This window comes from Chiloscyllium plagiosum, chromosome 4 (genome assembly GCF_004010195.1).
Source record: "Chiloscyllium plagiosum isolate BGI_BamShark_2017 chromosome 4, ASM401019v2, whole genome shotgun sequence".
Classification (NCBI taxonomy): domain Eukaryota; kingdom Metazoa; phylum Chordata; class Chondrichthyes; order Orectolobiformes; family Hemiscylliidae; genus Chiloscyllium; species Chiloscyllium plagiosum.
The window spans coordinates 45,720,811-45,748,222 of NC_057713.1; the positions used below are offsets into that span (position 1 = coordinate 45,720,811).

General features: G+C 40.6%; 1 protein-coding gene across 4 annotated transcripts in view; it reads left to right on the forward strand.

Annotated features, from left to right (window-relative positions):
• The window catches only part of LOC122549012 (matrix metalloproteinase-16-like), a 252,380-nt gene that overhangs the window by 142,192 nt on the left and 82,776 nt on the right, over window positions 1-27,412 (forward strand). For all 4 annotated transcript variants that reach the window (XM_043688128.1, XM_043688130.1, XM_043688131.1 and 1 more), the window contains 2 exons: window positions 25,431-25,592; window positions 25,851-26,068. In XM_043688128.1, coding sequence (XP_043544063.1) covers window positions 25,431-25,592; window positions 25,851-26,068 — 380 coding nt within the window. The remainder of the gene's footprint in view (window positions 1-25,430; window positions 25,593-25,850; window positions 26,069-27,412) is intronic.

The window sequence follows — 27,412 nt, forward strand, 5'->3', positions numbered from 1 at the left end:
ATTCTAGTCTCTAAACTCCATAGATTATTTACCATTACATTTCACAGGATTGTCACAGGTCTAGCAATCCAGGAGGCTCAAGCTAATGCTTTGAAGATGTGGATCCAAACGCCATCTTGGCATTTGGTGAAATTTAAATTCAATTAATACATTAATAAATATTGTTAACTCTTACTTATTAATAATGGAAGGAATGTGCTGATAATCAAGCCCCAATCTTCTACCAGTCACAACAATAATGTAAAATGTTGATTCACTTATCAAAATGACCAATTGCTTCTCTTTAATATTACTGTCAAAAATAAATGACTCCTTTAAAGAATTCAAACTGATCAATTTATTGTAGACAAAGCTTACTCTTAGCAAGGTTCAGCTACTGATAAATACCTAAACTATAATCACACAGCAATGTGGCTGACTCTTGAAAAGCTAACAAATCACAGGGCTCAAAGGCAGTTAGGGATGGGCAGCAACTATTGACCTTGCCAACATGAAAGAATAAAAAAAAACATGAACATCTATCTGAAATTTTGTTTTTAAAAATTCATCTGTGAATGTGTGTGTCAGCAGCTTCGCCAGCATTTATTGCCCTAGAGAAAGTTGGGGTGAGCTGCCTTCTTGAACTACTGTAGTCCATTTGGTGTGGGCAGACCCACTATGCCATTAAGGTGGAAGCTCCAGGGATTTGTGAAGGAACAGCAATATATTTCCAAGTCAGGGGATAGTGTGAGGCTTGAAGAGGATCTTGCAAGTGGTGGTGTTTCCATGATTCTGTTGCCTTTGTTCTTCTAAGAGGTAGGGGACAGGAGTTTTCAAGCAGCCTTAGAGAATTTATTCAGTGCATCTTGAAGATCGGGCATATTGCTGCTATTGTGTGTCAGCATTCGAGGGAATGAATGTTTGTAGATATGGTGCCAATCAAGTGGTCTACTTTGCCCTAGATGGTGTCAAGTTTCTTGAATGTTCTTGGAACTGCATTCACCTAGGTAAGTGCAGATAATTCCATCACTCTCTGACTTGTGCCTTGGAGATGGTTGACAAGTTTTTTGAAGTCAGAAAGTGAGTTATCACTGCGGAATTCCTAGAGTCTGAAATGTCATTGTAGCTGCAGCATTGAAATGGCTCACCCAGTTCATTTTCTGGTCAATAAGACTTCCAGCATTTGAAAATGGAGAAGTCAGTAATCGTGATGCTATTAAATGTCAAATGGCAAATATTTGATGTCAACCCAAACTTGGATATTGTCCAAGTCTTGTTACATTTGGCCATGTAGTAGATGAGGAATCAGATAGCACTGAACGCATTGCTGAAGACACTATGTATAAGAATAAACAGTGTTATAATAAAAAATTGGCACCACTTTCTTTGAGAACAATCTATAAACTGTAACTCTAATTTTCACAAACTCGTGGGTTTCAGGTTATGCAACATTTATATTAGCACTGATTTGAAGCAACAGGTAACAATTTTAAAAGTGCATAATAATCAATGACATATATTTTAATGTTCAAGATCACAATTGAGTTCTTCAGCGTGTATTTCAATTTAAATATGTTTGGAGATTAAATATTACATTCTTTGTTATGTTGTATGGGGGTGGAAGAGTTTTCTCCTCATGCTTTGTACTACTTCATTAGTCATATTTTAGAAATTGAAAGGTGCTCAGCAGTTACCATTTTCACAGAGCAAATTGTGTCCTGGAGACTGAACGAGTAAGCAGTAAGAAGCAAGCATACACAAACATATTTTTGTATTAGTAAAACAATGCACAGCTCCACAAAATCCCAGGCAAGAAAGCCCTGACCCCTCCAATCCATGGTATTATCGGTCCTAATGATCTTTGTGCTCCACCTTTCCAGTTCCTTTTAAGACTCACTACTGGCAGTAAAGTACTGTGTTCTTCAAGTCATCTTCTCTGCCAAAATACCTAGAGATGTTTATTAGTTGTCTGTAGCTTGCCAGGCTGTTGATAATGACAGCCAAAGCATAATATTATGAGCATGTTAGCCCTATCCACTCGCTTTCTGTGGCCCTCTGCATGCCCATTTTTTAGATTTATTGAATTTCTAGTTGACTGCCTGAAAAAAACAGACATCAGATCAAACTGTGAAGGGATTAATCTCTACTGAGCCTCACACAAATACAGTTTTGGATTTGGAATAAGAAAAGACACTTTTAAAGACACTGTGAACTGCCACACTAAAAGAGCTTATAGTGTGGGTGTCTTCGATGGAACATTTGAAGGCATTTTGAAGTAAATATGCAAACTACACTGTGAGTATTACAATATGTTCCATGATGAACAAAATCAAAAACCAGAAAGACAAAATTTGAAAATGATTCCCCTCACAAGATTACCACACGACAGGGACAGATCGAGAAGAATTCTTGTGTTGTAAACAACCCACTCATTGAGGCTGTATCCCATAGCCCACAATTCCATGAGCCAAGATCAGTTAATCACAACAACTGTATTGATTTTTGATAATATTTGACATACATGAATCATTTGGGAGGTTTATGAGAATTTATTGTTATACTACTAGGCAACCAAGCCCCCTTCACAGCCAAAGTTGAGGGGACAGCTGCAAATTAACTGTCGATGCCCTTTTGTGAAAACACTAACTTAAAAATAAATTTAACTTGATTGCTGGCAATGTGACAGGAGGCACGCATTCATTCATGAGCAGTTTATTGAGATAATGTGTGTTTCTTGCCAATTTGGGGTAGTGGACAGCAAAGAATCTGTTTGGTTTCATGAGGGAAGTCTTGAAAACCATCGTTATTATTAAAATATTCAGTTTTAAGTAAAAGGTTTCAAATCAAAATTAAATGACAGCCAGCAAGTTCAATTGCTCCATGCTAGTCTTGTACACTTTACACGGATACCATTTGGATGTGTCTGAATGCAAAGGGTTTGGGTTTGGGGAAAATCAGGAGAAACAATTAATGTCTGAAGTGAAAAGTGTGAAGTTATGAAATGTTCATCTTTGTGAAAATAAGCTATTATGGAAATATAGCTCTTGCACCTACTCCAATGATGAGAATCAAGGGCTCCCTCTGGTGTGTGCCAGACTGCTTAGAAAGTCACACAATATGCTTTTTAATAATCAATGATGCATGTTTCCAAGACAATCATTTTAAAAACATCAATGAACAACTTGCAGAAACAAGGAATATTTGTAGAGACTACGGGGTTCTATCTTATTGTTTTGTTGCATGAATAGAAAGAGAAAAGATATAAAAATTGCATATTATTTTCATTTAACGACTTGAAATAGGATCAATGATGGGAGTCTTGTGTTCCAACTCTTGTTCTAGTTCATCACGTCATCAATATCATCAAAGATCATTGATGCTGAAAATCTGTAGTATTTCCGTTGTTCTACCCACCCAAAAGTATTTTGTCCATTCTTGTCCTGAAAGAGAGAAGCCACCCACAGCCTTTTCATAAGGGGGGAAACCAGCAGAGATAGTAATCAACTACACCCGGACTTCCACTTGTTTGGCTTAGCCAGACTGTGGTATTATAGATTGAGAACTTAAATGAGAGGAAGAAAGTGGTCAAGTCCTTAAAGAAAATGAACTATCTGATGCAAGTAACTGAAGGAGATATTGTTAGAGTGTGGAGGAGGAGGCAAAAGAGGAGACTCTGTATTTTAATCCCATCCTAACACCCCTGGCGGGGGGACATGCAGTAAATTTATTTGGTTCCATGGAAGTGGGATGGGGTAGAAGTCCTGTTTACAATACTGCTTTATTTTACCCATCTGCTTTCGACAAGTTAAATGCCCACTCATTTATACATAGACTTCGGCAAGGTCAGTGTTGGAGGGATAAAGCTGGCATAATTCCAGCCCTTATCACATCCCACTGTTTTGCGGGGCGATTATTCTTCTTAATAAGAGCTACTTTGGAATTTGTGGGACACTTAATATAAAACTATAAAGGTATTGTATCAGACTTGAGTCTGGTTAAAAGTGGTTTTATCAACACCGGCAATTTATTACTGTTGACACCCTGAGGGTATGATTAAATGAATGTGCAGAATCAACAACTTACCGCTAATAAGGCTGCATAAATATTTCAGCTCATTCCCATGCAGTAACAGTCACAAGATCAGCTTGGCATTACAGAACCAAACAAAGTTTTTAGTTACCCGATATTCAGCTTCTGCTTTTCTGATTGGTGTCCATGGCAATAATCTATGTCGTCTTCTGGTCTTAGTCTTACCTTTCATGGAAGATTGTGTCAACCTGACATGAACTATTAATACAATAACTGGTTTCTCTCAGCTCAGATATTGAGTATGGCAGTTATTCTAATATGATGTCAATAAAATGTTTGGAGACTCATAACTGGCATCAGTGTATAACACACCCTCCTTACATTGTCGGCATATCCAGGTAAAGTAAAACTCTGTAGCCATTTGACCCAAAGATAGACTGCACAATCTTGCATGAATCAGTATGGGATTGTTCAGGTGATGGCAAATTATAAAATTATAACAAGAAAAGATAAGTTAATAGCTGAGGATGGAGACGTGTGGAAAGGTAAAGTATGTGACAGGAAGGATAGGGATGCTAAAATAGGGTCAGTTTATGAAAAATCATAGATAGAGATAATCAAATGTTCTTTATCTGAATGCCTTGCAGCCTTCATGGCAAGGGGGATGGACTTACGGCACAAATTGAAATAAATAGATATGATAGCCATTACAAAGAAGTACTCGCAAGGTGAGCAATGCTAGGAAATGAGATGGGATACTTGACGTTTTATTAAGATAGGAAAAAGGGGTGGGATAGCTTGACACCATCCAAGACAAAGGAGCCCACTTGATTGGCACTGCATCCACAAGCATCCACTCCCTCCACCACCAGGGCAGCAGTGTGCGCTATCTATAAGATGCAGTGCGGGAACTCACCAAAGATCCTCAGACAGCACCATCCAAGCACACAGCCATTTCCATCTAGGAGGACAGGGACAGCAGATATATGGGAACACCACCATCTTCAAGTTCCCCTCTAAGCCCCGCACCATCCTGACTTGGAAATATATCACCACTGTCGCTGGGTCAAAACCCTGGAATTCCCTCCCTAATGACTTTATGGGTCAACCCACAGCAGGTGGGCTGCAGCGGTTCAAGAAGGCAGCTCACCACCGCCTTCTCAAGGGCAACTAGGGATGGATAATAAAATGCTGGCCAGCCAGCAACACCCACATCCCATAAAATTAATAAATAATAAAAAGGCTCTGTCAATAAAAGATGAGATCAGTATAGATCAGTATCAAAAGATCAAGAGATAGAATCAGCTTTGGGGAAATAAGAAATATCAAGAGAAAAAACTCACTAGTGTAGTTTATAACTCCCCGGACGCTGACTACATTGTAAAGCAAACTATAAATCAAGACAAGGGCTTGTAAGTAAAGTAGTATAAGAGAGCCTGGAGAATGAGCTCATACAGTATACTCACAGCAGTTTCTCAGACAATACATTTTGTTACTGAAAAGGGAGCAGGCTTGTTTAGGCATTGTAATGAATACTGAGACAGGGTTAACTAATGAGCTCCTAGTAAAAGATTTTCTAGGCAAAAGTGATCATGGTATGATAAAATTTCTCCTTCATTTTGAAAATTAAATCTGAAATGAGTGTCTTAAACTTAAATAATCAAAATTTAAAAGGTGTGAAGAGTAAATTGCTGAAAATGTGTTGCTGGAAAAGCGCAGCAGGTCAGGCAGCATCCAAGGAGCAGGAGAATCAACGTTTCGGGCATGAGCCCTTCTTCAGGAATCATGCCCGAAACATCGATTTTCCTGCTCCTTGGATGCTGCCTGACCTGCTGCGCATTTCCAGCAACACATTTTCAGCTCTGATCTCTAGCATCTGCAGTCCTCACTTTCTCCCTGAAGAGTAAATTGGCTACATTAGACTGGAAGCATTCATAAAATGAGAGAGAGGTATTGGCAGACTTGTAAGGAGATATTTCAGAATTCTCAGCAAAGGTGTAATCCATGAAGGAAGAATGCCACACCCGTGACTAACTGAAGTAGTTACAGAAAGTTTCAGATTGAATGAAATGGTACACAATTTAGCAAAGACTGGTGAAATACCAGAGGATTGAGAAAACTTTTGAAACCAGCTATGGGTGGCTAATAAAAAGAAGTTAGAATATTGAAGGTAATTACCATGAAAAAATAAATCGTAGTATTAGAGATTCAGAAAGTAGGTAAGTAGGAAGATGAAACTGCACAAAGTACACTGGGTGTGGTCTCAGTAATGGCCTGTATAACTGCAGTAAGAGATCTCACAGCCTCTTACAATGAAGGTCAGGATACCATTTGCCTTTCTACTAGTTTGCTGCACATGCCAGTCTACTTTAATTGACTTGTGTAAAAGATACTGAGTGACATCAAGACGTTGGAAATAATTAAGGGATATGTGGTTAGAAGCTCATCATTGGATCATAAAAGTATTATGTTAGTAGCGATAGTTTGTGGTAGGGAGTAAGGTAATGGTTTAGTATTTGAGGAGAACTTTGATTCTGCCTTTCTCATGATACCTTTCATTACTGGTGCTCCGTGCCTGTAGTGTCTACCATTTAGAAGGTGCATTCAGCAAATCACGAAGGCTTCTTCACCAGGACATTCCAAACCTGCAACCTCTACCAGCTGGCTGAATAGGGGCAGCAGATGCCAGTGGCATCAACATCGCTGACTTCCCCACCAGGTCCTGCCAGTCTGAATTGGATATTTGCCAGTATTCCTTCATCGTTATCTGATCAAAATTCTGGAACTCACTCCCTGACATTACTGTCATGCAACTTTATCACAGACTGTGGTTGGACATCATCTTCTCAAAAACAATTACAACGGGATCTTGATCAGATGGGCCAGTGAGCAGAGAAGTGGCAGATGGAGTTTAATTTAGATAAATGTGAGGTGCTGGATTTTGGGAAAGCAAATCTTAGCAGGACTTATACACTTAATGGTAAGGTCCTCGGGAGTGTTGCTGAACAAAGACACCTTGGATTGCAGGTTCATAGCTCCTTGAAAGTGAAGTCACAGGTAGATAGGATAGTGAAGAAGGCATTTAGTATGCTTTCCTTTATTGGCCAGATATTGAGTACAGGAGTCGGGAGGTCATGTTGCGACTGTACAGGACATTGGTTAGGCCACTGTTGGAATATTGCGTGCAATTCTGGTCTTCCTATCGGAAAGAAGTTGTGAAACTTGAAAGGGTTCAGAAAAGATTTACAAGGATGTTGTCAGGGTTGGAGGATTTGAGCTATAGGGAGAGGTTGAATAGGCTAGGGCTGTTTTCACTGGAGCGTCGGAGGCTGAGATTTACAAAATCATGAGGGGCATGAATAGGATAAATAAAGAAAGTCGTTTCCCTGGGGTTAGGGATTCTAGAACTAGAGGGTATAGGTTTAGGGTGAGAGGGGGAAGATATAAAAGAGACCTAAGGGGCAATGTTTTCATGCAGAGGGTGATGTGTGTATGGAATGAGCTGCCAGAGGAAGCAGTGGAGGCTGGTACAATTGCAACATTTAAAAGGCATCTGGATGGGTACATGAATAGGAAGGTTTTATAGGGATATGGGCCAGGTGCTGGCAGGTGAAACTAGATTGGGTTGGGATATCCGGTTGGCATGGATGTGTTAGACTGAAGGGTGTATTTCTGTGCTGTACATCTATATGCCTCCATGACTCTATAACAATTAGTGATGGACAATGACAGCTGACTTTGGAATGGAACCAAAAAAAAATCTTCTGTTTAAAAATTAGATTTCGGTTTTCTCTGCTGGAAGGTCCAAGTGTCTCTAATGCAACAGTGGGATGATTAACACATGCAGAACATAAGCAATGAGTTCAATTTTCAAATCATTGAGAAGTCTTGGAGCCTTGGCAGCAGCTTCGGCCAGTTTGCTGAGACAGAACGTGGGCCACTAAGGTGCCTCAACCGGGACGTTGGCTTGGAAGTGTCCTTGGAGGCATGAATTCAATGGTAAAATTCTTCAGGCGGATGTTGTTAGACTCTTCAAAGTAGAGGGCAGACAGTTCTGGATGGATCCCCTCTTTGCAGCATGGGATTTGTGGCTGTGGTGGGCCATTGTTCTGTTTTCGAGAGGCTGCCTCCACACTGCTCAGCCAGCATTGAAAATGAAGTTGTATGATTGGGTTTACAATTGACTTAATAGGCTATCCAACTCTGCGGTCCAGGCTCCTGTCCGCCCCATGGTAAAAATGTTTAGCAATGGGCATACATTGAAAGTAACATTCTCAGCTCCCTTGGCCTCCCAGCCATCTATCTTTGCGTAAGAGAATTTAGCGAATTAATACATGAAATTGACATTCTAAAAAGTGAGGTGGCTGAAACAAAAAGGAAATGAACACAATTGAAGTCACTTTAAGTGGGCACATATGCGATGAGGCAAATGTTCCACTTCCTTATTCGATTGTGCACTTGAAGTAAGGGCTAGTGTAGTGTGTGGTGATGTAGTGTGTGGTTTCACAGAGATCCGTGAGTTAACTGCAGCCAGACCATTTGTTTGCAGCCAATAATTTAATCAGGCAATTTCATTTTATTGCAATCTTGGCAAGACAACAGCAAGGACTGTGAATGGAAGCCAAATTATAACACACAGCAGAGAAAATGCAGTGCAGTAGTCACCTTGTGTCACTCCCTCATATACCTTCTCAGGATCTCAGACAAAGGCGTATACAGAAAGCTGGGACTAGTCTGTCAGACTAACCTAGTTGCATTGAAGCTCATGACCAGGAACACTTCTTTATTAATGTTATTAAATCATAAATGTTTTATTTAACATTTCATTGTGGGAGTTATTGTTTGTGGTAAGTGATGTTATTAACCCCTCCAAAATGGAAAAAAAACATTTGGGAGTATATTATTTATTCATTATTCTATAGGGGGCAGTTAACTTGATGAGTCTATTACAATTTACAGTGAGATTTTAAAGTCAGCAGCTGCTAATTGAAGTGATATTTATTATAAACCGCTGGGGAAGGCACAGGAAATGGCTGATGTAGATTTTCCTACTGCCATTTTACAAGTGCCTTGTGTAAACTGGAAGTGAACTCTTCAGCAAACATACTGATATCTCATTGCAACAGTGGCCTTCTTCTTGAATAGCCTGGAGCAGGATTATCCAGAAGGATTTAAAACAGAATGTCAGCTTCAGGATCGCTGGCGGAAAATCCTCTTTTCCTAGGTGCGGCAAAATCCTCAGTCGATTTGCAGAGATCATCGTTACAATTTCACTAAAGCCAGTGGTAAAAATAAATGTTTTGCTGTTGTCAAGGAAATCTGTTCTTATTGTTCATGCAATTCTGTAAGCGGAATAAAATAAGTGAGCTAGTTAGGTAGTTAGTGAATCACTCACTTTGCAGCAAAGTAGCTGTAGCATTGGTTGCTGATTTGCTATTTAATTAGCCCAACATTCTCAGATGTAGAATAATCACTGGGACAGCACTGTATGGCAACTGCACTATACACTGAGAACTTGTATGACAAAGGATAAATATCATAGCCCACAAAATTTAAATCCTAAAATGGGTGGGTTTGGGTGTTAAGTATAAAGCTTTAAATTTTTAAATATTAACTCCAATGCATTCACTTCCATCATTTTTATCAAAGGGATGTACAGCCAACATGCTCTCAGGAGGTCTATCTTTAATTGACATATTTTAGTTAGTTTGTCTGCTTTAACGTTTGGGCTCAATTTAACTCTGTGTAATTGAATGGGTTTTAAGTGAATTAAAACCTCACCCAGGATCTCTATTTCAGCTGTAGAACTGGTCAACATGGGAAACCGAGCATTTGAGGGGATGTGAGAGTTGCCTTTCTACTACTGCTTGTGAAGCAGAAGGAGCAGGAGCGTTTTAACTGTACCATCTATTGGACCACCCTCTGCAATCATGTGTTGTACTCTGTAACCTTGACTCCTCCAATGTGCTGCTCCAGGCTATTCAAGAAGAAGGCCACTGTTGCAATGAGATGTGTGTATGTTTGCTGAAGAGTTCACTTCCAGTTTGCACAAGGCACTTGTAAAATGGCAGTAGGAAAATCTACATCAGCCATTGCCTTAATTTTTAGCTGGTAAACCCCACCCCATGATCACTTCCCGAGTTATCTCCCTCCTGCATCTTCTACTTGGCCTGTGAGCTCCCAGGAACTCCTTCCCCACTGACGACTCCACAATCTTTCCGTCCAAATATCCTTCATGCTCCTTGAGTCACCAGCCTGACATCCAAAATATCTTTCTATTGGCTGCCTTTGATCAGGAAATGGATTCCAAAACAATAATCATGTCCTACCATAATGTTCAGATGACAAGAGAAAAACTTATACTTACAACAAGCTCGTAAAATGCTTTCTTACTTGTCCATTTCAAGTGTCATTTGGTTACACTATGAACCCACTTTTCCACTATTTTAGTTAATGATTTGCACATTGCTATAATTTCTATTTTCCCCAATCTTCATAATTGTATTATAATGCCTCAGTAAATCTCTGATAATCCTTTAGGGATAAATTTTATGATTCTCCAGGCACTGGAATTCATCATCCTGTATAGGTGAAGAATGCCAAGTTTGTCACTCAACCTTCCACACAATATTGAAGAGAATTGTGATGTAATACTCAATATTAGCAATGGATAATATCATCCGACTCTCAGTGGCGATAAAGAACACTGACAGCAGTCAGGAGAGACCACTTTGATCTATTATTTACTCTTAGGGAAGCCCTTTACATTATTCTGATCTTCTATTTAATGCTTGGAGAAGGGCAACTTAGTACCTAAATGAATATTTTTGCTTGGGCAGTTAACATCTCACCAGAAATGCTCATTCCAACATTTTAACAAAGCCTAAACCAATGTATGAGTTAACTATTAAATTCCTAAACTCTCCTTCCTTTAATCTCTTATGAAATGCTATAACTTTCTCACTTCCACTTAGTTAAAAATTAATTGATCTGATCCTTTTGGACTTTAAATCATAGACTATGGATAATCCAACATTGTAAGACTCACAGTGCCAATACTGATGAGTCTCAATCTAACTTTGTCAATGATTCTATTGCTATGTTGATCAGGCTATGTTTATACTTTCCTACTCTCTTTAATGCTGTTTCAAACTCTTCAATGGTGAAGAGTCAGGAAGTGTGACAGGTATTAAATGCTGGAAATATTTATTTGCTGCCTGCTCTTTTAAATGTGATTTCTGGGATCTATCTCCTTACTGTGTTTTGAAGTCCCTTTTCAGCCCTTCAATCTGGAGTTTGGTGTACAGTTTTGGACCCCTCACTTGATGAAGGATGTAACTGCATTGGAGGCAGTTCAGAGAATGTTCACCAGATTAATTCCAGAGATGAAAGGCTTATCCTGAGGAGAGATTGAGCAGCTTTGGCCGTTATTTGCAAAGTTTACATGAATGAGAGAAGATCCAGTTGAGGGATATAAGATACTAAATGGGATTGACAAAGTAACTGTAGAGAAGGTGTTTTCTCATGGTGGAACACTTTATAACAAAATATCATTGTTTTAAACTTGGGATTGCTGATTTAAGATAGAGATGAGGATGAATTTCTTATCTCAAAGTGTCATGAATCTGTGGAATTTGGAACCCAGAGTGTGATGACTGTATGGAGGACATAGATAGATTTTTAATTAGTAATAGGTTGGAAGTTTGAAGCGAGTGGGCAGAAAAATGGTATTGAGACCAAGATGAGATCAGCCATGATTGTAATAAATGACAAAGCAGGCTTGGAGGAGCTGAATTGCCTACTCCCACTCTTAGTTCTTACGTTCTTCAATGCTGGGAATGGCATTTAAATGAGGGGAACTTTGTTTTCTGTCCATCAAACCACTTTTACAGCAGTTAAATACCTGGAAATTTCAGTGCTGCCTCTAAAATGTGTCTTCTTTAGAAAATCTGAAACATTCCAGGATGCCAGAAACTGGAGGCACAGAGGGTTCTTCAGAATACCGGATTGGAGGTGCCAGAGCACCAAGATTGTCAGAACAGAGAGTGGCAGATTAGCGAGGTACAACCTATATGGGTAGACACCAATACCCGGGGATACACAGAAGTATATATCACACTATGGCAGCAGCATATTGAACCATGATGAACTTGGTATTAAAGTAATAGGGATTGCTAACTCTGGTTGGACATATTCCAGAGGATGTGGGCAGAACTATTGCCCTGACCTTTCTGGAAAATGACATCATGTAAAGCTAAGCAAGAGTGGGTGATATGAATTCCTCTGTTGGGAAAAACCAAGGAGGAGACATTATCTTAGATTTCAAGATATATCCAGCAAATTATACTCCAATGCAAACTGCTGGTTTCACAGTATAACTAAAGAAACACAATTTATTTTGATTTAAAAGAGGGGCAAATTTCAGTTGCATATTTCATACCAAAGTCTACTGCATTTCTTAATGTTGGTTCAATAAAGATAGTATTTTATTACTAAATACTTACACAAAAAATGTACATTGATTTGTCATTTAAATGGCTGCTTATATAGCCACCAACTGAAAATTGAATTCAAAGAATGCTAAATACTGAAGTCAATAAAAGTGAAGAAAACATAACAAGGCTATTGACTATCTCTATTCTAAAATTTTCTAGGAGATGCAGTGCTTAGCTATGTAGAGGTTTTATTGTTGGTGTTGTTATTTATCCACTTTTAGTGCACTTTATTATATCTTCAGGAGATCCCAAGTACTTCAAATCTAATTAGATACTTTTGATGTACAATCACTATTGTTATGTAGTTAAATTATTTGTGTTGATAAAAACACCATATGAGATTGGAGGAACACTTACTTGAGTGAAGGCTGTTTACTTTTATATCTAGAAGAGCTCTTACACACAACTGAATGGTTTTTTTCCATCACGTATGGTATTTTTTCAACTATTGAGCACCATTAGTTAAACACCCATGTTTTCTAATTGATTAATTTATATGCAAAGCCCATTAAGGACAATGCAGATCACAAAAGGTGAGGGTGAGGTAGGGAAACAGAGAGGAGACTAAAACAAAATGGAGTTGGAAGGTGAAATAACTCCATAAAAGCCAGTACCCCATCACCAAGTTTGACTTTTATGTACATGTGAAGAGTCCTTGACACTGATCCAGCTCCCTCAGAGCCAGGTCTCAGTGAACAGAACCTCTGACACTCCTGTTTGTATCTGTCAGCCAGGGCTCCTTGATTGAACCAGATTAACAGCCCCAATCAGGGAAACTCATATTCTATGAGGACCACCTGGACGACCTTGTTACAATCACCACAAGGGGTGATATTGCTTGTTAAATGCCTCACGAAGCTGGGACTGTTCTGTTGATGCAAGATGACAGTGGTGTAGCAGCACAGCTTATGGGATCCTCAGCCTGGAGCTCGTCTACTCTGTCCGCTTTTCACTTTTTCCCCTTTCTTCTCTATTTCTTCCATTTATTATCTTACTTCTTTTAACTCCCTCGGCCGAAGGCATATCCTCCCGGCCTGGGCGGTCTCAGCTTGACACAGCATTCTCCCATTGTGGCTGCCACTTCCCAGGGGAGCGGTCTTAGCTCGGTATGGTGGTTTCCAGGTTTGGCGATCTTGTCCCGATGTCAGGGTCTCGTCGGTGTGGAGGGTTTTGTCAGCAGTTTCCAGGCCCGTTCTGACAATCTCATCCAGTCCCAGCATGTGGTGCTCAGGTCTCATTCTGGCACGGAGGTCTTATTATCCAGCCCTGAGTGGCAGTGTCCCGCTGTAGTGGTCTTGTCCTGCAGGGGGCAGTCTCAGCTAGGCGTGGCAGTCTCCAGGTTTGGCTGTCTTGTCCCAGCATGGAGGTCTCGTCCATGTCATCTTCTTCAGCGACAACCTTTGGGTATTCCAGCATTCATCGTCTTAATCAGTGTTCCCTTAATTGAAGTTGACCTGAGATCATCTCTTGTCTTAATTTATACTTTTTTCTTCTTATGTATGACTTCTGTTATTAATACAGGCTACATGCTATGCTGACTTAAAACTTCACACTGTATTTCTATTTGTTAAAAAACACATGACAATAAATTGCAATTCCATGTTATTGCTACTCTCTATTCTTATCCCTCGAGAGAAGAAGGCTGAGAGTAGATTTGATAGAGGTTTTCAAAACTCTGGGCAAGTTATGTTTAGTGGATAGGGAGAAGTTGTTCCCACCCATAACATAGAAAGAACAAGAGGGTATAGGTATAAAGCGATGTGCCAACAAAATAAGGGTGATATGAGAAAATCTTTTTGACGCAGCGAGTAGTTAAGATATAGAATTCACTTCCTAGAAATGTGGTCGAGACAGATTTGATTGGGGTATTCAAGCGGGCATTGGGTGATCATTTGGATAGAATGGTGTACAAGGATGTGGGGAAAATGCAGGAGATTAGCGCTAAGTGATAGAATCTTTGCAGACACAATGGGCTGAATCACCTCCCTCTGCAGTATATCAATTCTGTGATTCTTTGATATAACTCACCTCATTAATAATAAAAACAGAATATGGTAGAGAAAGTCGGCAGTTCTCACAGCATCTGTGGAGAGAGAAACAGAATCAGCATTTCAAATCCAGTAAGATTTCTTCAGAGTTCCAAAGAAGAGTATTACAGGACTCGAAATGGTAAATCTGTTTTTCTCTCCACAGAAGCTGCCACACCTGCTGAATTTTGCCAGCACTTCCTGTTTGCATTTCAGATTTCTGGCATTTGTGGTATATTACTTTCATTTGAGTGTTTGCCTCAATAAATTCCAGCTTTCTATTGTACCAAACACAACAGACAAGCTCGACATTGAGACAGCCAAACATGGATATCAGAGCAGGTACCTGGAGGGTTCACCTCGCTGCTTGTTCCAAGTGATGTCCATGTTGCATTTGATCAAACAGTGTCTCAGGGCATCAAGCCCATGTACCCCTCATCCACAGACATTGGCATCTGGCATTTGTCAACCCTCACCATCATGGCACCTCTCCTGGAATAGTCACAGACTGCTCTATCAGGACAGGCTTGCAGGTCTCATCGGACATTGGCTTTGAAAGGCTGTTAGAACACTTTTTGTGCACAAACAGGTACGCAAACACAAGGGTGGAATCAGACTGTGTCTCTAGGTTGTTCACCTGACCTCTTAGTGCTCACTATCTGAGCACTCACGTGCTTCCTTGCAGCATCCATGCCTGGCCCTGCCTTGCCATGATGTGCCAATTCATGCAATCACACAACCAAGCTGGAGTGACTGTCCCAAGCCGGGACAGGGGCTATGTGAGAAAGCTGCACAGGTTTGGTGGGACTTGGAGAGGTGTGTAAAAGGGGTTTATGGGAAGGCCTACTAGGGAGGGCTTTTGGATGTTTGGGGGGTCCCAGACACATTGAGGTGGTGGTTGCAAACCACTGACCAAGGAGCACTCACTGTCACCTTCCATCATGCTGAAAAGTGAAAGAGTGCACTGGGGGAGACACTAGCTGTGACCCCACGAGTGGACGGAGTAAATGTGTCCACCCCATGAAGGAAGGGGCTTTTAAAGGGAAAGAGCATTACACACAGACCAAATGACTTGCTGACTTCTGGGTGCCAGACTTCTGTCAAGGGGGTAGAGATCTTGCGGTATGGCTCCTGCTATGCCAATCTCACACCTGCACCATGTGCCAGTAGCTTACACAGCAAACACATACCTTTACACCGACTGCAATTGCAGTGTCTCAGGAGTGGGTCATGGTCAGTCCTGTGATTCCATAGTTTCCAGTCTGGGGTGGAGAGCTAACACAGGCAGCAGTCAGAGATCTTGACTGGGGTCCCCTCCACAGAAACCCAGCGGAAAGATTGTATGTTGGCGGAGGTAGGGGCAGATTCTGGGCAAGAGTGGGAATGAGGCTTGGCACATTAGTCTTGAGGAGTGAGTGCAGGAGACTGGAGTGAAGGAGGATGACGGTTGTGAAGCTGCAGCAGTGTAAAAGGAGAATAGCGTAAAGGATAAACGGGAAGGAATCATGCGGTAGGAGGTATGGTGGGAGGGTGGTGTTGTCCACTGTCAGGACAACCTCACTTCAAGAGGGAAGGGGTAGTTTTTGGCATGGTCTCACCTCATAGGGACAGGGGCTGTGAGAGAAAGCTGCGCAGGTTTGGTGGGACTTGGAGAGGTGTCTAAGGGGAATATGGGAAGACCTACCAGGGAGGGCATGTGGATGTTTGGGGGCTCCCAGACACATTGAGGTTGCAAGCCACTGACCAAGGAGCACTCACTGTCACCTTCCATCATGCTGAAAAATGAAAGAGTGCAATGGGGGAGACACTAGCTGTGACCCCATGAATGGACAGAGTAAATGAGTCTACCCCATGAAGGAGGGGGCTTTTAAAGGGAAAGAGCATTACACACTACAAACGAATGTACACAACACAGACCCACGGGGTCTTTATTCCCTGACATCCTAATGCATTGCCTGCACCCCACTCTGTTGTGACACCCTGCTGAACAACTCATTGTCAATAACACAGAGACTGTGAGAGAATGGGGCTGGTGTCCGAGGAGGGCAGAAGTTGGCTGCGTGGCAATGCCATGTGTTTGTGCTGGTCCCTAGTACTTCCAAAAAGTGAAGCAGGCTCTCAGCACAGACCTCCATCCATAGAATCATCATCTGTGCCAGTAAAGGATGCCTGTTGCTGCAATTTGGGTTACACAGACAGACAACCAGAAATGAGGTGCAATCAGTCACATTGCACAAAAGTCCAAAACCATTTGCACTACATTGTATCTGTGCTACTACAGTACCATCAATAGGTCTTCTCATTCCTCTCCCTGCCACACCATCTCACTGTATTCTCTGGTTACGCAATTAGAGAGTCTGCTTGGAAGTGAAAAACTGTTGGACTTGGAGGTTTTGTCAGGAGACCTGAGGGCACTTGTGTCCGGACGGACCAGGTATGCTGAGAGTTTTGTTGTCAACTTCAAGTTGACCCTCTTTAGCTTCAACTTGCGAGGGTAAAAGTGGGGATGCAGCAGGATGGAGGTGGTGGGCCCAGCCATCTCTCACATGTCCAGAGGGGAGACTTCTGAGGGATCTGTGTATGTGCCCCCATCCAGTTAAGTCCCTTGTGGCATAGGCCTGTCTCCAATTTCCTCAAATCCACAGCATTCAGTCCACAGTTGCTGCAAACTTTCAACAAACCACAATATTTTCTCCCTACTTGCTTCAACCTACGACCAATGACTGGAGTGATAGAGTTGAGTGTGTTCACCTGTCGAGCAGAAACTGAGAGTGCTGGGTCTGGGTCACCATGGCAACCACCATACTGTCTTTGAGGCTTCTAGGAAATGAAGACCAGTGACCCACATCCATGTCTGCATCTAATCTTCAGTTCTACTGCAGTCAATGGACAACCAGTCTGACAACGGCATATTGTCTTCTCTGCCTGAGATAAATTTTCATCCCAAACCAAAACACTTAGAAAACCCACTGCAACTTTGCATTTCCGTGCAATGTCAGCTGTTGTCAGAGTTTGAATTTTGTTGCTGTTTTTTCCATTTCTGTGTCAAGTTAGATCCTGGAATTGTGATGAAATGAGAGTGGCCTTTGATGTGTGGTCCTCCAGTTTTAGCTGCTGCTGGAGCTCTGACATTTTCCACCTTGCTTGGCTAGTGATTCAAAGCGAGCAGTGTTGATTTGTTCAACCGTCCTACACGCATCCACATATATCTCTGTGTGTGTGGATATGCATTAAAAATTGTGCGCATATCTGCACAGGCAAGGGCTGTTAAAGCCTGAAATGAATTTAAGTTTATCTTCCTGGTTAATTCATGAATATTAAACATTCTGGATGATTCCACACAAGTGGCTCATCTTGTAATTTATGGTTATTCATGCCCGTCCCTGATTTTATTTCCTAATTTCTGTCCTGAAGGTAGTGTGACTCCTGCTTTGAATTAAGTGGAGGATAGCCTTCAGAACCTCAGCTGTAACAAGCCCTTTGTTTCTATAGGATAGCAGCAAGTGACTAATCAGCAGTTACTATGATAGAAAAATTATGTTGGGCCAAATTTGCCAAAGGAAGTTGGTGCATCGTTAATTCCTTAGAGTTTCGTGGAGAGTTTGACTCCATGAGCTCTACTGAGACATCTCAGGCAATTTCAGTGTGTTCATCTCATCAAGGATGCAGCACCACAACGCCACTCTCACACAATCTCACACTCACCAGGGCAGGACCACTCATCATTAGCCAGAGACGCACACTTGCCATGAGTGAATAAAAAAAAACTGCTGAGTTTTCCGAGCATTTCCTGTTTCAGTCCCAGCGAAGTCACCATCTGTTCGGTATGCACACGGACTTGCTCAGCACCATTGGCAAGATGCCAGGAGCATGAGGGCCTTGACCTCACTGCAGGTACCCTTTCCTCACAAGAGATAAAGTGGTGCCTGTAACCCCAGCTGCAGGAGGTACCACACACCCTGGCCTCCCAAAAGGCTGGAGGGTGCACACAGTTGCTAGCCATGTAGCGTGGCCTGTGCACATTTTGGGAAAATGACCATGATGAAGACCGGAGAAGATGCTGGTGAGTTAGCAGTTACCATATACCCACTCAGCCATTCGTGTCAGAAGTTGTTGCCATCTCGTTTCTCCCCACTGCCTGGGAAGACAGCAGCCTGATTAGAAATGAGGTGAGATCAGAAAATAATGAGACTGTAATTTGTGAAAAGGGGCCCACTCATGAGTGAGATGCTCCTCCAGCTGTTCAAAATTTATGTAGAAAATTTTTTTTTCACAAAATTGAGAATCTGATTTTCCATTCATGCTACCTTTTCCCAGCTGCCTCACCATTGCCCATGTCAGTCGGGGCTCAACAACTCTCATCCCCAAATCTGTGAAGATGTTAAAAATACTAATTTATATTCACGCAACAAGCCAACCTCTGTAGTAATTGTATAAAGTTAGCAGTGTTAGAACAGCCTTTTACTGCAGCTCATTTGGTAGTAAGAATATAGAATTATTTTAATTCTGTATATCACCTAAAGCAATGCAGTACTTAATTAATAAGCACCTGATAGGAAGAAAAGAACGCCCCATTTGAGCATACTATCAAATAACAGTAACTTTTCCCCTGTTAGGAGGATATTGGATGCCTGAGAATGTTCAGCATCTTATGTAGGAAAATTCAGGCTGAAGACAAGGCCTTTAGACCTATCAAACCAAGTTTGTCTATTACAATAAATATCATCTCAGGCAATTCTATTCCAAACAATGAAATGTTTCTTTTCTTTTACTACTCTGTCTGACAGTTTATTGCAAATATTTATCATTCTCAGGAATGATTACAGGTGGAGTGATCCAATTATGAGCTTCTGATGATATATGAAACCGCACAAGTGTGTGGTTTAGAATTCCCGAGGAAGTCTTAAATTGCTCACCCAGCCATTCTTCCCTGAGTAAGGGATCTGCTGTAAATTTATGGAATTTTGCGAACTTCTGTTTTAGGATTGTGTGTGAGTTTATTCTGAGCAGTGGAATAGTAAAAGCAATACATTCTGGATTTGGTAAGTGGTGGCTCTTTAACACGCAAATGCATTGTAATAGCGACAGGTTTTAACAGGTAGCACTCAACCTTTTTATTGCCAGTGTCGGTATAGTTTTGAAAATAATGTACCATGCTTGGCCAATTATGTGGAAGTTCTAAAATGTGAGAAGCTCTCTTGCCATGATGATGCTGATTAATCATCTCGACATTCTTGTTACAAATTCAGCTCTTGACTTTGGAATGAAAGCTCGTTCATATGGTCTGATTGCTTTAATTTAGATAGGAATTGACTTACACTGCCCTATATCTACTTGAGGATAAATGCAATGGAAGCAGAATTCACTTATGATTTGAAACAGATATTTGTGCCTTTTGCACATATCCCTCTTAAATTTCCATGAAGTTGGACTGAGTTAATACCCGGTAATGGAAGGTTTGATGTGAATCATTGAGCTATACAATTTCATAGGGAGTAAATATATAGAGTACTAGTTGTAATGATACTAATGTCTTGCAATCAGACCAACATAATGATGCAAGGTGAAGCAAGGAGGAACATGCTACATGAATCAAGAAGCATGGAACTCAAATCTTATCCAATATTTTAAGAAGCGAGATATATTTTTTATCCAAATGTTTTACTTGTTAGCTTGTGAGACAAAAATGGGACAATGAAATGGTAATATCACAGAGCAGAAAATTATTTCCGATTGTGATGCAAACTGTGGAGTTTATATGTTTAATAGAGTCCTACAACACAGAAACAGACCTTTTGATCCAACTCATCCATGACAACCAAACATCCTAATCTGACCTCGTCCCATTTGCCAGAATTTGGATTATATTCCTCTAAACCCTTCCTCTTCATATACCCATCCAGATGCCTTTTGAATGCTGTAATTGGACCAACCTCCACCACTTCTTCTGGCAGCTCATTCCATGCATGCACTACCCTCTGTGTGTAAAAGTTACCCCTCAGGCCCTTTATAAGTCTTTCCCCTCTCACCTTAAATCTACGCCCTCTACTTCCCCTACTCTAGAAAAAACACCTTGACTATTCATCCTATCTGCACCCCTCATGGTTTTGTCAACCTCTACAAGGTCACCCCTGAGCCTCCAACACTCTAGGGAAAAAAAACCCAGCTTATTCAGCCTCTCCTGATAACTCAAACTCTCCAATCCTGGCAACATCCTTGTAAATCTTTTCTGCAACCTCTCAAGTTTAACAACATCCTTCCTATCAAAGGGTGATCAGAATTGCATGCAGTATTCCAAATGTGGCCTCACCAATATCCCATACAGTTGCAACATGAAATCCCAACTCCTATACACAATTTTCTGACTAATGAAGGCAAGCACGCCAAATGCCTTCTTCACTATCCTGTCTGCCTGACCCCACTTCCGAGGAAAAATGCACCTGCGCCTTTAGAACTCTTATTCAGCCACACTTCCCCAGTGTCCAACTATTAATTGTATAAGTCTTACAAAAATGCAACAATTCACATTTATCTAAATTAAACTCTCTGCTATTCCCTGGTCCATCTGACCAAGATCCTGTTGTAGCCTAAAACAATCATCTTCACTGTCCACTACACCAGCTATTTTGGTGTCATCTTCAAACTTACTAATCGTGCCTCTTATATTCACATCCAAATCATTTGTGTAAATGATGAAAAGCAGTGGACCCAGCACTGATCCTTGTGGCACACTGCTGGTCACAGTCTCCAGTCTGAAAAACAATCATCTCTCTCCTACTATCCAATTGGCTAGCTCCCCAAAATATTTACTGTTGGTTGCTGTAAGCTTGGATTTCTGGTTTTGAGTGAGAAACTTTGCGGTTTTTTTCTGTGTTTATGAAGTAAATAATTAATTTGTAAACGTTTCTGTAACCATGTAAATTTATTTTAGAAACTGTTTTTGCAGCCTGGCTGTAGCGTGAATGGTTTTGTGCTCTAATGGATCTTTGTTTGTGACTCAGTATGGTAAATATCGGGGCCTCAATGTTTGTTAAAGAGTTCTGGAATCTTTATTTTGAGGTTGGGGAGGAGTAGCCCTTGACTGAGGGAGAGGAACTTTTAGTTTCATTTTTAACTTTGGCTATTGTTACCTCATGTAACAGAATGGTTGTATGGAGCTCTGCTTCTGAGAAGGGAGTGTTAGAGATGATCACCTTGAAATGAAGAAATTAGTGTTAGTACAGACATGAAGTGTCAGGGTCAAAACTGTGAAAAGGTTACTTAGAGCTGGGTACAGTGAGTCCCAGGTGTGTGGTAGCTCCAGGAAAAAGCTACTGCAGTTTCAGTCCAAAAATTGAAGTTGCAAATGCCTTAAACCGATTGAGGTGTTAGGAACAGAGTCTCTGATGTGCGCATTATACGAGTGGTGTTTTGGCTAATGTTTTGTTTCTTTTTCATTGTTAAAGAAATGTTTCGGATTAATGAGATCGTACTTTTAATGTGTGTTTAAATCTTTGAATGTGCACTATAAGGTAAATGGTTTGGATTATTCTATTTAATTTGGGTTAATATGAAATAAACTTTTGTGTTGTTTATAAAGAAAGTCTGCAGCCTTGTTTGCTTATTTTAAAACTATAACAAAACAAAATGAAACATGATCTATCAAGCCAGGCTCCAGTCTAGGATCTGAATTATCCAGTCTCAACATCAGCTGGAATCATAGCACTGACATGTTTTTGCTTTAACTCTACTAATATTATAGAGTAGGACATGATAAAATGTGATATTCTAAGGTAAATAATTAACTTGTAAGCATTTCTGTAACCATGTAAATTCATTTTAAAAATTGGTTTTGAAGCCTGGCTATAGAGTGAATGGTTTCGTGCTCTAATGGACCTTTGTTTGTGACCTAGTATGGTAAATATTGGAGCCTTAAAGGTTGTTAGAGAGTTTAAAGGTGATTGTAATTCATTACCTGAAGAATGTCAAAGAAATTTAAGGAAGTAAAGACAATGTTAGCTGAAAAATGTGTTTCTGGAAAAGCGCAGCAGGTCAGGCAGCATCCAAGGAGCAAGAGAATCGACGTTTTGGGCATAAGCCCTTCTTCAGGAATCCTGAAGAAGGGCTTATGCCCGAAACGTCGATTCTGCTGCTCCTTGGATGCTGCCTGACCTGCTGCGCTTTTCCAGCAACACATTTTTCAGCTCTGATCTCCAGCATCTGCAGTCCCCACTTTCTCCTAAAGACAATGTTACCCTCGCAGCCGACAGTCAATGGTGAGTGGGAACAACAACCTGAGCACCAAGACCAAGCCAATGTATTGTTCATTCATTCACAGGATAGCGCTGATTTTATGATCTCAGCTGATGTCATTTCTGAACACGTCAGATCCCCGAATGAAATTTGGCTTGATAGATCATGCATTGTTGTTTTTGTGGTGAATAAGGTGGTCTCTCATTTAATCATAAGCGCTCAATTTAGCAGATCGGGTTTTAACAAATCAACAGAAGTTTATTACATGAAAGAAATGAAGATAAAATAGAATAAGCTGAAGTATTTACATGTAGCATGCAGTTAATGATTTTGAAACAAATAGTAAAAATATGATCCTAGTAATCCTGACAACATCCCATTCCAGTACTCAAATACCATAGAAGGTTTGACTTAGCTGTGGCATCAAGTTTTTTGTCATGAGAATCTGTTAGCTTCTTCCTTATTTCATCACGCAACTGAGCTTAAATTGTGTTACCTTCAAGTGAGCCCTCCAGGCTTTTAACCAAAAATCTCTGGTATGGAACTTTTACTAAACTCCTGACACGAGGGTCACCTATTTTTAACAATTCTAAATAATCTTCTCAATTTCTTAGACACATCCAGTTTCAGGTAATTACTCTGCAAACATGCCCAAAACTGAAACTAAAAAAAAGGTTTTCCAAACCAAGCCCAAAACAATTCCAGAATCTTCTATCTGAAAGCTTAATGCACTACACTGTTAACTTGGTTCTCTCATAAACTCTCACAATGTAAAGGAATTCCCATCTCTCTCCAGGAATATTTCTCTCACATTATGCTTTAAAAGAAAACACCATGGCTACTTTTAAATTAAATCATTAAACCCTTTCAGACACACATAACACACACATGGCAGTTGCTCAAATTCAAATATACAGACTCTAAAAATCACATTAAATTATATTGCACCGAGTAGAGCAGCAATTATTGCCTATCCCTAATTGCCCTTGAGAAAGTGTTACTGAATAACATCTACTTCATGCCAGTAAGCCAATGGTGCAGTTTAAAAGAAAGTTCCGGGATTTTGACACAACCACTGTAAAGGAACGGCAATATGTTTCCAAATGCGGGTATATGTACCCTGGTAGGTAACGTGTAGGTGGTGGTATTCACATACATCTGCTGCCTCTGTCTTTCTAGGTGCTAGAGGTTCTGGGAGAAAGTGAGGTCTGCAGATGCTGGAGATCAAAGTTGAGAACGTGCAAACTCCACACAGTCAGTCGCTGGAGGCAGGAATTGAACCCGGGTCTCTGGCGCTGTGAGGCAGCAATGCTAACCATTGTGCCACCGTGGCCCCCTATCTGCTGCCTCTGTCTTTCTAGGTGCTAGAGGTTCTGGGTCTGGAATGTGCTGCTGAAGGAATTCTGGCAAGTTGCAGCACTGCAACATGGTACACACTGTTTCCACTCGACATTAGTGGTGGAGGGAGTGAATGTTGAAGGTGTTAGATTGGGTGCTAATCAGACTGTTTGTCCTGGGTCATGTGGACCTTTTTGAATGTTGAATATGCACTCAATAAAGGAAGCAGAGATTATTCCATCACACTCAAGACTTACGCCTGGTAGATAGGTTCTGCGGAGGTTACTCGCCAAGGAGTTCTCTACTCTTGTATCCATAGTACTCATATGGCAAGTACAGTTCTGGTCAGTCATAACCCTAGAATATTAGTAGTGGGGGAATCAGCTGTGGCAATGCCATTTAACATCAAGGGGCAATGGTTAGGTTTGCTTTTGTGAAGAAGGATATCGCCTGGTACTTGTCTGGTATGAATGTAGCTGCTCACTTATCAGTCCAATCCTGAATATCATCTGACTGCATTTGGACACGGACTGCCTCAGTACCTCTGAAGCTGCAAATACTGCAAAATATTGTGCTGTCATCTGCAACTATCTCCATATGATAGATGGAAGTTCATTGGTGAAGCAGTTGAAGATGCATGGACATTGAATGCGGCCCTAAGGGACTCCTTCAGTAATTTCCTGTAGCGGAGATCCATTGTCTATTAATCTAGGAGGAAACCAGTTTTGGGTTTATCATATTAATTGTCTTTACTTTAGGTGCATTGAAGATATATTTTTGCTTAAGGAACATTAAAAATGCAGTTGTTAATTGGATTCTTTGGAGAAATATTGTCAAACATTACAGCAATACCAACAATGGTGCACATTGCAAAAAAAGTACATTTGTGGATTAATATGATAAATTATAAAATTAGAAATGCTATTTGCAAGACTGGAAAGGATTTGAAATATGACGTTTTTAAAGTTTGGTGGGAGATAATTGCATTTGTCAGTATTTTCTTCAGTTTTCTCCCACTCTACAATGCTTCAGTTGCTACCATGCAATTCCAAGTTGGGGCAGGAAATTTTGAAAACAACATTCTCTAAAGAGACATGTGTAACTTGCACTAAAATTACTACAAGAATTGAAGTTAAAGCACCTCTGAAATGTGCTTAGTAAAAGTAAAATAATTTTCTAATATTTGTATTTATGACAATAGTTTTCTTCTCAATATTTTCTTATTTCATTTTCCCTTCATGAATATCATGTTTCCATATATTATCACCATATTTTTCTTTTACAATTATTTATAGTAGTTAATTTAGAACATTTTCTTTCTTTCCTTTAGGAAATGATCTATTTCTGGTTGCGGTTCATGAACTTGGTCATGCATTAGGCTTGGAACACTCCAACGATCCTAGTGCAATCATGGCCCCTTTTTACCAATACATGGATACAGAAAGCTTCCAGCTCCCTCAAGATGACTTAGAGGGCATCCAGAAGATCTATGGTTTGTAGCTGCATTTCAAATTGTAGCCGCATTTCAAATTGTAGCCCTTCAGCTTGCTACCTCGGTGTAAAACTGGTACTGTCCATTGACTTCAGTGAACTGATCACTGGCAGTTTCTCTAACAAGTGCTCTTCCTCAATGTTAGTTTAATGCCCACGTGGCAGATCTGAAGTCTAACCCAATTTTTGTTTTGATATTTGAAAGTTGGTGACTATTCTTGTTGATTACTTTTATGTTTCTGACTACATTTTTCATTAGGTCCACCAGATAAGATTATACATCCTACGAAACCCTTACCTACAGTACCGCCGCATCGTTCCAATCCTCCATTGGATCCAAGGAAACCCAACAGACAGCCAAGACCTCCTCGACCTCCGACGAGGGATAAACCTTCTTATCCAGGCATCAAGCCCAATATCTGTGATGGAAATTTCAACACTCTGGCTATCTTAAGAGGTGAAATGTTTGTTTTTAAGGTAAGAGTTGTTCAAGTATTAATTTAGTGTAGCCTATATATGAATGTTTTGGAGCAACAACCTTGCCTTTGATCAGAATAACCTCTGCAGAAGGAGCAACTTCTTTTCATCTAGGGTTGTAGTTTTACTCCAGCTGTCAATCTCAAGTGAGTATATACAGCACAAAGTCAATTTGCAGCCTCAAGTTACATTGCCAACTGTGCCTTTTACTGAGATTAACGGCAAAGGAGCTTTGCACTTCAGTGCTCACATACATGTCGAGCACTTTAGTCCTTCATTGGTTCATTTTCAATGTTATGAGAGTGAGAGTGGGTGGAAAAAGACACATAATTAAATGTTGCAGTGAAAACTGGGACTGGAGTTATCTTAGCATGTTGGGACATTGATGTGCCCTCTTTGACACTATTTTTTCATAACTCAGATAAATCATATCTCCTTTCAGAGCGAAGACATCTCATTTTGCATCAGTACTTCAGAGTTTCACCTTTGAAAATTTTACAGTAAATGGACTTTTCCACTTCCTCACAATCCTGTTCATTTTAGTTAAGAGGAGTTTCTAAGTTTGAAAGGGTGCAATTTAAATATATGTTATAAAATAACTAATCGTGTAATACCAAAAACATTCTATTGATGAAAACATCCAGACCTTCTATTCAGTAAACATGGAACTCATTGAATAATTACAACACAATTTGCTTTGGCAAGGCATTTTATAGCAGCTACCACGAGTTAGAATTGTCTGCGCGTATTTAGATTTATACATTTTGCTGAAAGTAGAAACAGGTTAGTTGTCTGTAAATTGAATGAACTGGACAAGCAATTGCATGTCTCCTTAATCACTCAGAGAAATGGAACTAGGTGACTTACTTCTTTGGAAGAAGCGTCGTGCCCGAAACATCGCAGCCTGACCTGCTGTGCTTTTTCCAGCACTACACTTTTATCAAGCCTGACTCTCCAGCATCTGCAGTCCTCACTATCTCCTAAAATTCTATGAGGTCGATTGAAATGTAAATTTGAGCAGGAGAGTTTGGTATTAAATCTGGTCCAGATAGAAAAGAGAGGAAAAATAACAAGAACTGTTGGAGTTCTTTGAGGAGGTGACAAGTAGGTTAGACCGGGGAAACCCAGTGGATGTGGTCTACCGAGATTTCCAAAAGGCCTTTGATAAGGTGCCACACGGGAGGCTGCTGAGCAAGGTGAGGGCCCATGGTGTTCGAGGTGAGCTACTGGTATGGATTGAGGATTGGCTGTCTGACAGAAGGCAGAGAGTTGGGAGCTGAAAATGTGTTGCTGGAAAAGCGCAGCAGGTCAGGCAGCATCCAGGGAACAGGAGAATCGACGTTC